The 16,155-nt window shown below is 35.9% G+C and overlaps 1 protein-coding gene across 8 annotated transcripts in view; it reads right to left on the reverse strand.

Annotated features, from left to right (window-relative positions):
* Positions 1-16,155, reverse strand: part of ATP6V0A1 (ATPase H+ transporting V0 subunit a1) — a 62,802-nt gene that overhangs the window by 15,433 nt on the left and 31,214 nt on the right. For 4 of the 8 annotated variants that reach the window (XM_051994402.1, XM_051994404.1, XM_051994403.1 and 1 more), the window contains exons 11-18: positions 13,926-14,076; positions 12,886-13,025; positions 12,376-12,530; positions 11,113-11,203; positions 4,308-4,426; positions 3,574-3,790; positions 2,328-2,435; positions 1,419-1,493 (exon numbers count right to left, since the gene is read on the reverse strand). In XM_051994402.1, the coding sequence (XP_051850362.1) occupies positions 1,419-1,493; positions 2,328-2,435; positions 3,574-3,790; positions 4,308-4,426; positions 11,113-11,203; positions 12,376-12,530; positions 12,886-13,025; positions 13,926-14,076 (1,056 nt within the window). The remainder of the gene's footprint in view (positions 1-1,418; positions 1,494-2,327; positions 2,436-3,573; positions 3,791-4,307; positions 4,427-11,112; positions 11,204-12,375; positions 12,531-12,885; positions 13,026-13,925; positions 14,077-16,155) is intronic. The other 4 variants (XM_051994409.1, XM_051994407.1, XM_051994406.1 and 1 more) reach the window with 1 other exon arrangement.

Raw genomic sequence — 16,155 nt, forward strand, 5'->3', positions numbered from 1 at the left:
AATAATTTGTTACACAAATTACATAATAAAGATAAACAAAAACAACAAAATCATGTCAGTGTTGGGATCTGCAGCCTATCTGTTTTCTTAATCTAGGATTCCTAATGTATAAAAATTATTATAATCCCAAAGACCTCTTGCTTTCCTCCTGGCATGGATGCTTTGTCAAAAGCTTTTGTTGAGAAAAGCCAATCAGTAAATAGGCTGATAGAGCCAGAGGTAAAACAACATGGTAGAAAGTCACAGAGGCCAGACTAAAAGCATCAAGTCTCACAAGTACATCTTAAATGGATTAAGAAAAGTGGGAAAGAAGAGTTTATGGGAAGAGCAGATACATCAAAGCAACCGGCCTTATATTTTTTACTCAGAGGGAAGAAGAGTCTATATGCCTTCATCAACAAGCATTAGTCACCATGTGGCAGGCACTGTTCAGTACTGCTACAGCATCAGTACCAAAATGGTCCCTGAGCTAAATAATCAGCACTTTTTAGCCTAGTGCTAGAATATTTAGAAGAAACTTAGTTTCATGTTACCAGAAACACCTGATGTTATTTAAATAACACCAAGGACATAAACAACATTTCCTTTTCTTTTAAGGGCATTTGACAATACTGGTGTATGGAAGTATGTTTATAGTCATTTTTGCTAAGATACTCTATAAATGTGTGTGTGATGCTCTTCCCAAAATGTACCATGCCAACCTGGATATTACCATGGGACAATATGCTATTGAGAAATTTGTTATGAACATATATTTAACATTTTTATTTCAATTAATTTCAGCTACTGCTGAATAGCAAGGCAGTGGGAAGGAGACAGATGGTAAAGTGATTTATTTTACCAGATATGTGGTACACACAACATAGCACATATGATACTGGAAATTTCATAGGATAGGTTGGAGGTTGCAAGGGCTCCCTAGATTTTCACAAAGTAGAAGCAGCATATAAAACTTTCCTCTGGGGAGAAGCTATATCATCCCTTGAGGTAGTGAATGACAACATCAGCGAAGTATAGGAAAGGTAAGTTCAGAAGTCATACAGATGAGCTTGCCTAAAGGATGAAAATTCTCTATTACAAAACAAAATATAGGGACATGAAAGTGAATTAGCCCACTGCTGTTATCTTGGTTTAGGATCATGAGGTTAAGTTTGGAACATAACTAGTTTCATGGAAGTTACTTTCCTTGCATTCTGGCATATGAACTTAGTAATGTCATAACTATACTGATGGCATCAAAATTTGTTTTCAAGAAGTAGAAATCTCTTCTGCCATCGTCCCAATAAGCAACCAGGATATATTTCCCAAGTCATACATGCCCCACGCCCTCAGTATAGTTATTCTGGATTCTGGTACATGACTAGGAAACTCTTTAAAAATACATAAAGTGATTGTTGGTTGGTTTCCAATCCACTCACTGTTGCAGCCGCTGCTGCCTCTAGTCCCTGCTCGCTCTGGATTGGGCTGACTGGGGCCTCCACAGGCTGCCCTTCCTGATAGTGAATGGAAGAGAAAGGAAGGGGAAAGAAAAAAAAAGGGGGGAGGGAGAGGGATAAATTGGTGGTGAGGAAGGGAATGATGGGAGACGAATGGAGGGTACATGAGAAGATGAAAGATGGTCAGAAAAGGGAGAGGGAGTGTCTTGTAACTGCACAGCTCTTCAACAGAGCAAAACAATCCAAAAGCTGTTTGAGAGTCATGCAATAAAAGCATTCCTGTTTCCCCTGGCACAAATCCTGAGTTAAACATCATTATATAGCCAGAAATAAAAAACAATCAGATGTACATTAGCAATAAATATACAAAGTTATGTTTGCTGCTTAAAAAAAAAAAATCATCTCTGCTTCAAATAAAACCTTTTTTCCCCGGATGTTCTGGTCAGTGAAAGTATTACTAACTCATTTTAACAAGACAGTAGTGCCTCAGCATTAGCCCTGTGGTTTCTCAGGCAAACCACAAAACTAAATTCACCCATTCACCATGCCTATAGCCCCATTCTAGCTGATGCTTTTAGTTTTCATTGGCCACAGACTGATAATATACATATAAAACAAATACTTTTTTGAGGGTGGGAAGAAGGGGAGAGGATAGAGGGAAGATTTGGTCTCTGTATTCCAGCCACTAAAGCTGAATATAGAGCTCTGAGAAGTAGTCACACATGCCCTTTAACAGGATCATTAGACATATTTGTCTAATGTCCTGACACATTACATACAGAAAGCATTCTAGGCAATATCATTGAATATAATTAAATTGTTTAGTTGCCGATTTTAAAAAACTAAAACCTAGTAGCTTTGAGCAGAAGTACATTAAAATCAGTCACCCACCAAATGCTTCCTTCTTAAATACTGATGACGAAGGATCAATGGTTTAAACAACAGCATCCATGGAACACACAGCATTGCAATCACCACCAGAAAGCACTGAATTCCTTGCTGCAGGAGAAAATAGGAGGAAAAACACATATTACAGGTAAATCCACAAGGGAAAACACATGAAGTTTCTAATCACAACTGAAAAGTTCTCTAAGACAAATGCTATGTTTTCTCAGATTCCCAGGTAACAGTCTAACCTCTTAGAACAACTGGAAGTGTTTTTAGAACGCAGACCTTTTTCTAGGAAAACCATAAATAAATCCTGGGCTTTTCAGCATCTGGTGCCACAAATTGAACAGATGTCTGAACCTAGACCTAGATGAACAATCCAAGCCCAGGCAGAAGGCACTACTACTGATATGGCAACACCTAGGTAATGCCATAGTGCACCAAATATCAGGCCTGAAGTCACGAAAACTCATTTTTCTGAGTTTAAATCTAACCTCAGACATTTAGACACCCTAGGCAAGTACCTTAACCCTGTTTGCCTCAAACCACAAAAACTCTAGAAGCATTAAACCTTTACAAGTTGCTCAATAGGCCAGACTCGCAAGCTATGAAATGTTCAAAAGCCTTTCAACTTGTGTTGCAATTTGAGCTTCAGTAAGTACCTAAGGCCCTAAGAGGGTAACTGTAATCTGAGGAGCTACTCTGAAATGCCCCCAAAACTTAATTCTTTAATATCTTTTTTAAAAACTAATCAACTACAGTGGAAAGAGATGATACAACGTATTTTTCTTTTGCTACACTTCAATTTTTCATGTGATATAGGCAGGTTCCATCTTCATAATGAAAAAATGTTTGTAAAACATAAAATGTGATCTCTACAAGAAGAGGGAAAGAAAAGAGAAGAGAATAAGCATTTATACAACACCTACTATATGCTAAGCACTTTTACTAATAGTATGTCATTTACAAATATTGTTTCAAACCTGTGAAACAGGTGCTGTTTTTCAGTTGAGGAAACTGATGCAAACAGTTAACTGACTTATGAAGGTCACATAAGCATTAAATATCTGAAGTGGGACCTAAAATCAGGTATTCCTGATTCCATGCCTACCACTCTATCTACTGTATCACCTAACTCATTTGCTCTAAATGAGTATTAATTAATGCACTTAAGTTTACATCCACCAAATCTTCTACATAATGAATAATTTTGTCAAACTGACCTACATACATTCTTAGGATGACCCACCTGCCCAGAATAAATCATCTTATTACTGGAGTCTGAGTAGGAAAAAAGGAACATGTTTATGAAGTGGATCAGAAGACTTGGTGCATCCTTAGAAGTATGAACATCATATGCTGTCCATTTATAAAAAATGAGGATGACTAAGTAGCCAAACAAAGAGATCATGAAGATAATTTCCGGAATAAATTCAAGGTAGATATTCAGAGGCTTCTTGAAATAGCTGCAGAAGGAGAAACAAAAGATCAAGCTGAACAAATCATCTTAAAGTAATGTCACCCTTTTCTGAAAAGTATGTATGAACTACAACATTGGATCTTCCTCAATTCTGGCATAATTACTTTTAGAAGTAGCAAAAAGAAACTTGGGTCTTATAAAAACATTCCAGAATCAAACTTTGGACTCAATTTAAAGAATCTTGAAAGGAATTCTAAATTATACTTTTCTCCTCATTCCCTTAATCATATCATACAAATGAGAAAAGAATTTATTTCAGGATTGTATAACACAGTTATGTGTAAATACATACCTTCTGCAGAATTTATGCAAACTTAAAGACTAATTTTAAAAATATATTTGAAAAGTACTACAAAGTTATAAATGCTTAGAGGAATGTAGGCTAATCTCTTTCTGAAAAAATGAAATTAAAGGAATAGGAAGTCAGAAGAACAAAGGCCTGACTACTCCCTGAAATGTTGACATTAGCCAAGTATGCCCCTGTATTAGAAAAAGTGACTCACATATGGTTGAGAAGGCTGAGGGTAACGCCAAATATCATGTGAATTATACCAAGGATGATAGACATTTTCATCTTAAACGAGTTGAGGAAGGTCAATTTATTGGTAGCAATGTTCCAAATCTGTCACATAATGCAAAATTAGGAAAAAAAAAAAAAACCATTGGTAGATTCAACAAGTTTCATCATCATCATCATCATCATCATCATCTCTCTCTCTCTCTCTCACACACACACCACCCATCATCATCATCATCACCCTTAAACCCTGATTCATGTCACTCTTGCTCAAAAAATCTTTTATGGTTTCTTCATGATATAACAATTAAGTTCAAACTTTATCTAAAACACAAGCCTTTCACAATACCTTATACTCATCCATCTGAATTCTATAGCTCAAGGAAATTGCTTTCTGGACTGTTTATGCCATTTCTTTTATCTGAAATGTTCTATCTACATCTAAATCTGGCTAAAGTCTACCCATTCATCAAGATAAATCTGGATAAAAATGTCCCCTATCTTATGAAGCCTCTCTCATCACCCATATCAAAGTCATCTCTTTTTCCCCCTCTACCTATATAATGAATTTACAGAACTAAAGCCATATTTTAAAAATGATACCTATTGTATTAATCTTTTTTTTCAATAAGCTCATTGAAAGTAGATAAGGCTATAACTAGCAAATCTTTCTTTTTCTCACAGAGTAAAAACAAATAGGTAGATATCCAGTAAATATCTACAAATTAAAACAAACAAACAAAAATGCCTCTTCATAAAGGCACTCTGCTTGGTATTAGAAATACAAAGGTACAAAATGGCATGATTTCTGCCCTCGAATAGCAAAAAAATCTAGTATTATGGTGAGAGGGGTAAGAGACATATAGAAATAACATAAGTTAAAATATAAGTGCCTTCAGTGGAATGGTAAAACTTAAACTATACAATGGGACCCCCAATTGTATTAATTTTGCAAAGTTGAAAGCAGGTTTCTTGTTACTGTATATACTTTACATTTATTGTATTGTATGTTTTTCTATAGGTATGTACTTTTGTGTATACATTTCTAATAGATTTACTATCTGTGTTACTTCTTTCCTTTAAAAAATTGACCTGATAATAGTAAGATTTCAAAGTGTTCTTGATACCAATATATCTTGGGCCACTTTGCATTTTACGTAAGTTATGCAGCAGATTTGATTTTTTTTTAAATGTCTTAGGGGACACAGCAGTTATATCTTTGTGTATGTAACAATCTGTTTAGTCCTAAGGTAGTGCTACAATAAAATTTAGAATTTAATTTAACAAATAAAAAAAAATGCCTAGAAGATATTAGAATAGGACAGCAGCAGAGAGAAGGGGAGTTCAATTCTAGTAGGGAATGGGCTATGGCAAGGAGATGACAACTGAGACTTGAAGAAGGGGAAGAATTTCAAACAGGCAGATAGGGAAAATCCATTTCAGGTATAGGAGAGAAGATTAAGAATGCACTGAGGTGACTTGTGGAGGAGAAAGAAATTTGTGACCAAAGATGAACTAGAGACCATTACCGATCACAAAATAGAAAATTTTGATTATATCAAATTAAAAAGCCTTTGTACAAACAGAACGAATGCAAACAAGATTAGTAGGGAAGTAACAAACTGGGAAAACATCTTTACAATTAAAGGTTCTGATAAAGGCCTCATTTCCAAAATATATAGAGAACTGACTCAAATTTATAAAAAATCAAGCCATTCTCCAATTGATAAATGGTCAAAGGATATGAACAGACAATTTTCAGATGAAGAAATTGAAACTATTACCACTCACATGAAAGAGTGTTCCAAATCACTTTTGATCAGAGAAATGCAAATTAAGACAACTCTGAGATATCACTACACACCTGTCAGATTGGCTAAGATGACAGGAAAAAATAATGATGAATGTTGGAGGGGATGCGGGAAAACGGGGACACTGATGCATTGTTGGTGGAATTGTGAACGAATCCAGCCATTCTGGAGAGCGATCTGGAATTATGCCCAAAAAGTTATCAAACTGTGCATACCCTTTGATCCAGCAGTGTTTCTATTGGGCTTATACCCCAAAGAGATACTAAAAAAGGGAAGGGGACCTGTATGTGCCAAAATGTTTGTAGCAGCCCTGTTTGTAGTGGCTAGAAACTGGAAAATGAATGGATGCCCATCAATTGGAGAATGGCTGGATAAATTGTGGTATATGAATGTTATGGAATATTATTGCTCTGTAAGGAATGACCAGCAGGATGAATACAGAGAGGCTTGGAGAGACCTACATGGACTGATGCTAAGTGAGATGAGCAGAACCAGGAGATCATTATACACTTCGACAACGATATTGTATGAGGATGTATTCTGATGGAAGTGGATTTCTCTGACAAAGAGACTTAACTGAGTTTCACTGGAGAAATGATGGACAGAAACAGCTACACCCAAAGAAGGAATACTGGGAAATGAATGTGAACTATTTGCATTTTTGATTTTCTTCCCAAGTTATTTTTACCTTCTGAATCCAATTCTCCCTGTGCAGCGGGAGAACTGTTCGGTTCTGCAAATATGTATTGTATCTAGGATATACTGCAACATATTTAACATATATAGGACTGCTTGCCATCTTGGGGGGGGGGGGAGGAGGGAGGGAGGGGAAAAAACGAAACATAAGTGATTGCAAGGGATAATGTCGTGTAAAAATTATCCTGGCATGGATTCTGTCAATACAAAGTTATTACTAAATAAAATAAAATTAAAAAAAAAAAAAAAAAAAAAAAGAATGCACTGAGGTAAGCAAGGACAGACTAACGTCTGGCAACAGCAAGTAGTCCAATTTGCCTGGATCATGGAAGGCCTAAAGAAGAGGATTATAAACTAAGATTAGAGAAGTAGCTTGGAACTAGATTGTCAAAGGCCTTGTATGTCAGTCAGGCTATGGTATTTATACTTTTATCATTCACATAGTGAGAAGCCACTAAAAAGATTTTAAGTAGAAGAACAAGATCACTAACCTTTTTATTAGGAAGATTAAAAAGCTTTTGTATAAACAAAACTAATGCAAACAAGATTAGAAGGGAAGCAATAAACTGGGAAAACATTTTTACAGTTAAAGGATCTGATAAAGGCCTCATTTCCAAAATATATAGAGAACTGACTCTAATTTATAAGAAATCAAGCCATTCTCCAATTGATAAATGGTCAAAGGATATGAACAATTTTCAGATAATGAAATTGAATATATCTATTCATATGAAGGAGTGTTCCAAATCACTATTGATCAGAGAAATGCAAATTAAGACAACTCTGAGATACCATTATACACTTCTCAGATTGGCTAAAATGACAGGAAAAGATAATGATGAATGTTGGAGGGGATGCAGGAAAACTGGGACATTGATGCATTGTTGGTGGAATTGTGAACGAATCCAACCATTCTGGAGAGAAGTTTGGAACTATGCTCAAAAAGTTATCAAACTGTGCATATCCTTTCATCCAGCAGTGTTACTACTGAGCTTATATCCCAAAGAGATATTAAAGAAGGGAAAAGGACCTGTATGTGCAAAAATGTTTGTGGCAACCCTGTCTGTAGTGGCCAGAAACTGGAAATTGAATGGATACCCATAAATTGGAGAATGGCTGAATAAATTATGGTATATGAATGTTATAGAATATTATTGTTCTGTAAGAAATGACCAACAGGATGAATAAAGAGAGGCCTGGAGAGATTTACAGAAACTGATGCTAAGTTAAATGAGCAGAGAACCAGGAGATCATTATACACTTCAACAACTATACTATATGAGGATAAATTCTGATGCAAGTGGTTATCTTCGACAATGAGAACTTCCAATTCAGTTCCAACTGATCAATGATGGACAGAATCAGCTACACCCAGAGAAAGAACGCTGGGAAATGAATGTGGGCTACTTGCATTTTTGTTTTTCTTCCCTGGTTATTTTTACCTTTCTGAATCTGATTTTTCTTGTGCAACAAGAGAACTGTACAATTATGTACATATATATTGTATTTAAGATATACCTTAACAAGTTTAACATATATGATATTGCCTGCCATCTAGGGGAGGACATAGAGGGAAGGAAGGGAAAAGTTGGAACAGAAGTAATTGCAAGGGACAATGTTGAAAAATTACCCATGCATATGTTCTGTCAATAAAAAGCTATTTAAAAAACAACAACAACAACTACAAAGTAGAGTAGCAAGTGAAGATTTTGTTGGAAAAAAAAAAATCAAGATTTTCTTGATAGCTCCTAAAGAAAAGAAGCCATTGGTAGTAATTGTTAGGATTTGGGGGTCATATTGTTCTGCTAAGAGAGTAGTGAGAATTGGTGAGGATTGAATGATATTTGATGATTCCCTGCTCTCTCCTACATCCAAGTCAGGGAAGTGACTCCTCCTGGCCCCACATCCCAAATAGATAACTTCTCTGAAGGTTCTGTCTCCGGTTATGAAAAGGGAAAGAACCTAAGCAGAAAAGCTATTTATCCAATACCCTGTATCCTTTTATTCTTTTGTGTCTCTTACCTCACCCCGACCTTTTTGGTTTTTTTATTCCTATTTATATAGGAAATTATTGGCTATTGATGGGTTTCAAGAAATAGTTCAGTCTAAGAAAAGTAGGAGATACATCCTAGTCCTACCAAGAGTTATATGGGTGAGGCTGAGTAATAATTTCTTGTCTCTGAGATCACAAGCCTTTTCAGTAACTGCTGTTATTTATGAACCAGCTTGAAGCTGATTTGTAACAAAAAAAGTAAATAAATATTAATAGAATAATAAGCTTAAAAAAAAAGATACTTACCTCCTGTGCTTAGTCAAACTCTTAAAAAGGCTGCCTATATCTACTGCCTCCACATCCTTTCCTATCAAAATTCTCAGCTCTTTGTAATGAAATTTGATCTTTTTTTTTTAATTTTTTTATTTAATAATTACTTTATATTGACACTCGTTTCTGTTCCGATTTTTTTTTCCCCTCCCTCCCTCCACCCCCTCCCCTAGATGGCAAGCAGTTCTTTATATGTTGGATATGTTGCAGTATATCCTAGATACAATATATGTTTGCAGAACCGAACAGTTCTCTTGTTGCATAGAGAGAATTGGATTCAGAAGGTAGAAATAACCCGGGAAGAAAAACAAAAATGCAGATAGTTCACATTCGTTTCCCAGTGTTCTTTCTTTGGGTGTAGCTGCTTTTGTCCGTCATTTATCAATTGAAACTCAGGTCTCTTTGTCAAAGAAATCCTCTTCTATCAAAATATGTCCTCATACAATATCGTTGTCGAAGTGTATAATGATCTCCTGGTTCTGCTCATTTCACTTAGCATCAGTTCATGTAAGTCTCGCCAGTCCTCTCTGTATTCATCCTGCTGGTCATTTCTTACAGAACAATAATATTCCATAACATTCATATACCACAATTTACCCAGCCATTCTCCAATTGATGGGCATCCATTCATTTTCCAGTTTCTGGCCACTATAAACAGGGCTGCTACAAACATTTTGGCACTTACAGGTCCCTTTCCCTTCTTTAGTATTTCTTTGGGGTATAAGCCCAATAGAAACACTGCTGGATCAAAGGGTATGCACAATTTGATAATTTTTTGGGCATAATTCCAGATTGCTCTCCAGAATGGTTGGATTCGTTCACAACTCCACCAACAATGCATTAGTGTCCCAGTTTTCCCGCATCCCCTCCAACATTCATCATTATTTTTTCCTGTCATCTTAGCCAATCTGACAGGTGTGTAGTGGTATCTCAGAGTTGTCTTAATTTGCATTTCTCTGATCAATAATGATTTGGAACACTCTTTCATATGAGTGGTAATAGTTTCAATTTCATCCTCTGAAAATTGTCTGTTCATATCCTTTGACCATTTATCAATTGGAGAATGGCTTGATTTCTTATAAATTTGAGTCAGTTCAATGAAATTTGATCTTAACTGCTCAAATCAAACTTTGATTTGCAAAATTTCTTTATCACCATATCTGATGACCTTTTCTTAATTTTTTCCTTCTTGACCTTTTGGTAGCATCTGGCATTTAATCACCCTCTTCTTGTGGATACTCTCTTTTCTTTCAGTTTTCATGACAATGCTCTCTCTCTCTTTTGATTCTTCAAACTAACTGTTCCTTGTTAGTCTCCTTTGCTGGGTCATCACCTATACCATGTCCTCTAATTGATGAATCCTTCAGGCTCTATTCTGGGACATTCTTAATTAAATTATTATTTTCTATTGTTATCTGGGCTTCTGTGTCTATTGACAAGTGACTCAAAATTCTGCTAGAGTAGCAATGCCATCATAAGAATGATACATTACTGTCAGTGCTCTTAGAAAGTATAGATGTAGAAACTACAGAAGTAGCTATGTCAGGAGCAAGAAGGGAATGAATGTAAAAATTATAGGTGCAGAATTATTTGAAAGGTAAGAATGGAAATCCCAAATTCTTCTAGAAAAGCATTTTCACCTTACTGAAATCAGTTCAAAAACAAACTTAATCATAGTTTAAGAAATTAGTTTTAAGACCTAAGCTGTGATTTCAATATCAGTTTTCCTAGTTTACCACTGAGCCACCTCCACTGAAGGTAAGGGATATTTTTAGGAAGAAAATTTGAGGCCTTATTGCTATATATATTAATTTATGGCTTTGACCACTAAACACTAACCTCCCTGGAAAAGTTCCAGATCACTGAAGATTCCACAATTAAGATGTCTTTACTTTCCCTTAACCAAGGATCAGGTAAAACACAAAAAGGGGGAAATAATATAGGAAAAAAAGAGTTCTCACCGGGTCAATGCCAAAAGGGTAGGGTCCCTCAAATACCCCTTTGATGGCAGGGTCTAACTGGAGAACAGGATTCCCTCGAAGTGTCTCTTCCCTAGTAAGTAGGTAAAAAAAAAAAAATTCGCATTTACTAATTTGACTAAGAATGAGCTAGAAATTGGCCTTTCAACAACAAAAAAGAAACCTTTTTTTATTAGAGGAGGGAGCATGAATATGGATGGGGTGAGAAAAGGAAGAGGCAAACAGATGAAATGAGCTGAGAGACAGGAAAAAAAGAGCAAAGATACCTATGAAGAATCAAACATACCTCAAAAGGGAGGAAAATTTAAGGGTTCTTTCTTGACGTTTTACTACTTTATGGAAAAAAAAAAGCCAATATGTTTCTGCTCCTTGATATTTTTGAGATCTACCAAAATAATTCAGTTTGCCACTCTTTTTGAAATAGGAAAAGCTTTTTGCCAACTTTGTCATTCCCTAAAGAAATGACTCTGGGCTTTTTGTGGAATTCAATCAGTAGTGTCAAAATAGAAAAGGTTCACTAAACCCTATATAAGGATTCCTTGTGGACCACATATTGACTGAGAAAATCATATGTTAACATTATAGACATTCTATTATATTTTTATTTTGCTAAATGTTTCTCAATTATATTTTGATTTAGTTTGCCTGTACTCGGGAATGTACACCTCTTCTTTAGGTTAAGGTTTTTTGGGGCAGCTCGATGGCATACTGGGATAGACACTGGCCCCAAATGGAGAGGATCTGGGGTTCAAATATGGCCTCAGCCACTTTAACACTTACTAGATGTGTAACACTGGACAAATCACTTAATCCCAATTTCTCTCCCACTCCCCTCCCAAAAAAGATAGTTTAGGATTTCTTAAACTTTTCCCATTTGCAACACCTTTTTGCTCAAGAAATTTTTACATGACCCATCAAGGTATTTCTGGAAGTATTCATATATGTGCAGTGCAAAGTACATATGTTGTATGTTCAGAACCAAGGCTTCAATGGTAATGCAACATGAGCAAGTGCTGCCAGAAACACCTTGGACTCACTATACATTTGATTTTTAATTTTTGGTGACCATATTCAATAACTTTATATTGTTGGCAAATATTTTATGATCCCTACATTCAGTTACATGACCCCATATGGGGTCTCAACCCACAGTTTAAGTTCTCAATGTCACCTCCAGTCTTGAAAAGCAAAGCTGAGTATAGGAAAAGAAATAACCTCAATCTTTGGCTTCTCTTAATAACTTACGTCCAATTAGATATGAACATTGGCCTGACGCTCCAGGATGACCCAAATATATTAACTGCCTTGGAAAAGCAGTCATTGTAGATAAGTCCAGTGTAGATGGAGAACACACCCATCAGCAGAATGATGTACCGGCCATTAAACACAGTGCTAAACATCTGAAGAAAGGAAAGAAATAGAGCACAAGCACATATTTGTAGGATCTAGTCTCGGCACAATGTTGACAATTATCTCTAAAAATGTGTTCCATTCCTCTCATGTGTTCTAGATGCACTTTGGGTCAACTACTAAAGAAAGGACCAATGATAGCTATGTATTTACTTTCTCAAGTAGTAGCCAGAACGTGATTGGCGTTAATATCAACTTTTCTCTTTATTTCCCTGACAAAGTCTACAAAGTGACCAAGATGGTTATATTACTGATAAAAATGTAAGCAAAAGATTCCCCAACCTCTTACTCTTCTTAAATATCAGTGCAATACTTAGTCTACCTGATAGTGTGACTTAGCTTTACCTCATTCTCATTTTTCTGGGAGAGGATTCGGCTCTCTCGCATCACCATCCACACGGCAAAGAGAGTCATCAAAATCCCATGGCCAAAGTCTCCAAACATGACAGCAAACAGGAAAGGGAAAGTGATGATGGTATAGGGGGCTAGACAGAAACCAAAAGACAGAAGGGGGAGAAGGGAAGAGAAGACTAAATGTAGAAATCAGTAAAAATATTGCTGCTAAATCCACCATGATGCTCTCTATATTTTATTAAAAATATAAAAGGACTTTCTACTCTTAAGGAAGTCTGAGATCAATTGTCAGACCAGTAATTACTGGGAAAAAACCTTCCTAGTGGGGTCTACAATCACAAAGTCATAGAGCAGCTTTGACTTCAGCTATAAGTGAAGAAGAGTAAGGAAATTAAATAACAGCTCAGTCTAACTTCCAATTCCCTTTTTCTGACTTCAGTGCCATGTTTCCTAAAACAGGTTTGATTATTTCCCCCTAATGGTACAGTTATTATTTTTAAATAAATGATACTGCTAAAAGTGAGAGATGTGACACCCAGAATAAAGCTGGTTCTATTTTCAGGCTGTGAAATGTTTTCTCAAAGAACTAAAAATATGTCAAGTTAATTGAACAGTAAGCCACATCTTGCCTAAAGTATTATCAGCTGATATTCTGCAATCTGATTTCATTAAAATTTGTTGCCATACCTGAAAAAAGAAGAGCCAGAAAGATTATCTTCATATTATAGAATAATCATAACCAGAAATCTATATTTTACTTGGAGCTGCCTTTGCTGGTATTCTGCCAGAAGAAGGCTATGTATTTTATAGACATAAGGAAACATGTTAGCAGTTCAATACAATAGAGACATTCTTATATCCTTATAAGAATGCAGTCTGTTGTATGAAGTTTAAGGTTTCATACACAAATCCAACTTTAACAGAGATATTATCTATTATCAAGAGATTTTGTCAGTTTATCCTGGCTGCTCAACAATGAGTGAGACTTTTGTTTAGAAGTTGTTCTCCAGGAAAAATGTCTAGGATATTACCTGGATTGATCTCCCGATAAGTCCCAATGCCATAAGCATCTACCAAGTTCTGAAAACCAGACGTAAACTTGTTGGTTTTGTTATAAGTTGGGGGAGTCTGGTTTGTCTGCATCCTGTTCAGAATGGAGGGGACTGTAGAGCCACTGTGCTCCTGTGAAATAGAAGGTATACAATATTAGACCACCTTCCCAACATTTTGGGAAAAATTGGGACCAAATGCAAAACTCTCAAGGAGATATTTAAACTAGTTATCAGAAAAAATTTCCTTAAAATAAGTTACTTAACTCTAGTTTTGATGACTAAAGAAAGCTGTGGAACCGATGTCCCCAGGAAGCACTCAAGTATGATTATCTTCTCTATTGTCTACTTGTTACCAATCTTCACCATCAAACTTTCTTCTGAATCTTCGTTTTCTTCATCTCAGAAGGAATGACGTTTTTCCTTTCAAAAACTAAATCTTCCACTTTTCCCTCTTTTCTACTCCTTTTTTGCTGAGCCAATTGGGGTTAAGTGACTTGCCCAAGGTCACACAGTTAGGAAGTGTTAAGTGTCTGAGACCAGATTTGAATTCAGGTCCTCCTGACTTCAGGGCAGGTGTTCTATCCACTGCACCACTTAGCTACCCCTCAACTCACTTCTTTTAAGACCATAATCCATTAATGATTTCCTTCCCATGGTATTTTCAATCACTCCTTTTTCATTTGCTTTCCTCCTTCTACTTTCTCTTTTCCCCATCCCTCAGATATACTTGAGCTATTGTACTTTATATTTCCTTTCACCATCAAATATATTAAATGAATAATTTTTATTTGCTGTTTCCACTTCTTCACCAACCTCTCATTTTTTAATGTAGAATCATAGAATTTCAAAATTGGACAAGATACTGGTGAACTAGTCTCACACATAAACAAAACAAAACCCCACTATAATATACCTGACAAGTCATCATCTAGATTCTGAGGATTTTCAAGAAGAAGCAACCCCATTACCAGTCAAAGCAGGTCATTTTACTTTTAAATAATACTTAATTGTTAGAAAATTTTTCCTGATACTAAGCCTAAATTTGACTACAATTTCCTCCTGGCACAGACATCTGGAGCCAAATAAAAGAAATAAGATCCTTGAACACAGTTATCATGTTCTCTCTTCCTCTATCACCCTCCAAATCTTCTCTTCTCCAGGTGAAACATATCAATTTCTTTCAACCAATTTTCATATTAATGAGGGGAGCCTCGAAACTCTTTCTCTTTCTCTCTCTCTGACTGGGGTGAGCTATGAGGTAAAGAACTTGAGAAAAGAATTTCTCACTTTGCATCAGTTCATGTAGGTCTCTCCAAGCCTCTCAGATTATTTTTTTAAAGTAAATTTTTGATATCTTTCGTTTTTATTTCACCAACATTTGTGACTACATCTTTTCCTCCTCCCCTTCCATTACAGACATCTCCGATACTAATGAATGAAAAGATTTTTAGAAAATAGTTCAACAAAAATCAAAATATTAAAGAGTCCTCAATTTTCAATTATTAGCAAGACAGTTCTAACTGAATATCCCCCAGTACCTTAAATATGCCTATCAAAATCATCTCCTAATAACCCTACTTCTAGTATCCTTCAATCTCCCAATCACAAAAGACTCAAAATTTCATAATTGCCTTTGATTTTTCCATTAACTATAATGAGTCCCCAAGTAATTGGTTTTTCCTTCTCAATCTATTATTTCCTTCCTTTCTCTTCCTGCCTTCACCACACTATTTTTCAGGATTTTATCACCTCATGCTTGAATCACTACAATCACTTTTAGTTCTCTCCTTGCCTTTGGACCTTTCCTCTATCCTCTATCCTCTTCTAGATATGATATGATCACGTTCTCCCTCAAGCATCCTCTTCTGCTCAGTAATTTTTTTTTTATTTTGAGCTTAAACACACACACACACACACACACACACACACACACACACACACACGACTATTCCCATCTACACAGCTAAATATAAAAAGATGATTCTACATGAAACTATGTACCTTCATTTCATACCACTTGCTCTTTAAAAAAAAATATAATAAATTCCGCACATTGCTTTCAAAATTGCCTTTCTTGTCTGTGCTTCCTTCTGTACCTGCTTCTGTTTTCAGTTGTGCATTTTAAAAAAACTATTTCAGTTTTTCAGGCCCTCTTTTTTGCATTATAAATCTCCTTGTCTCCTTACTTCTCCTGATTAAAAACTAGGAG

The sequence above is a fragment of the Antechinus flavipes genome, chromosome 4, assembly GCF_016432865.1.
Source record: "Antechinus flavipes isolate AdamAnt ecotype Samford, QLD, Australia chromosome 4, AdamAnt_v2, whole genome shotgun sequence".
NCBI classification, from domain to species: Eukaryota; Metazoa; Chordata; class Mammalia; order Dasyuromorphia; family Dasyuridae; genus Antechinus; species Antechinus flavipes.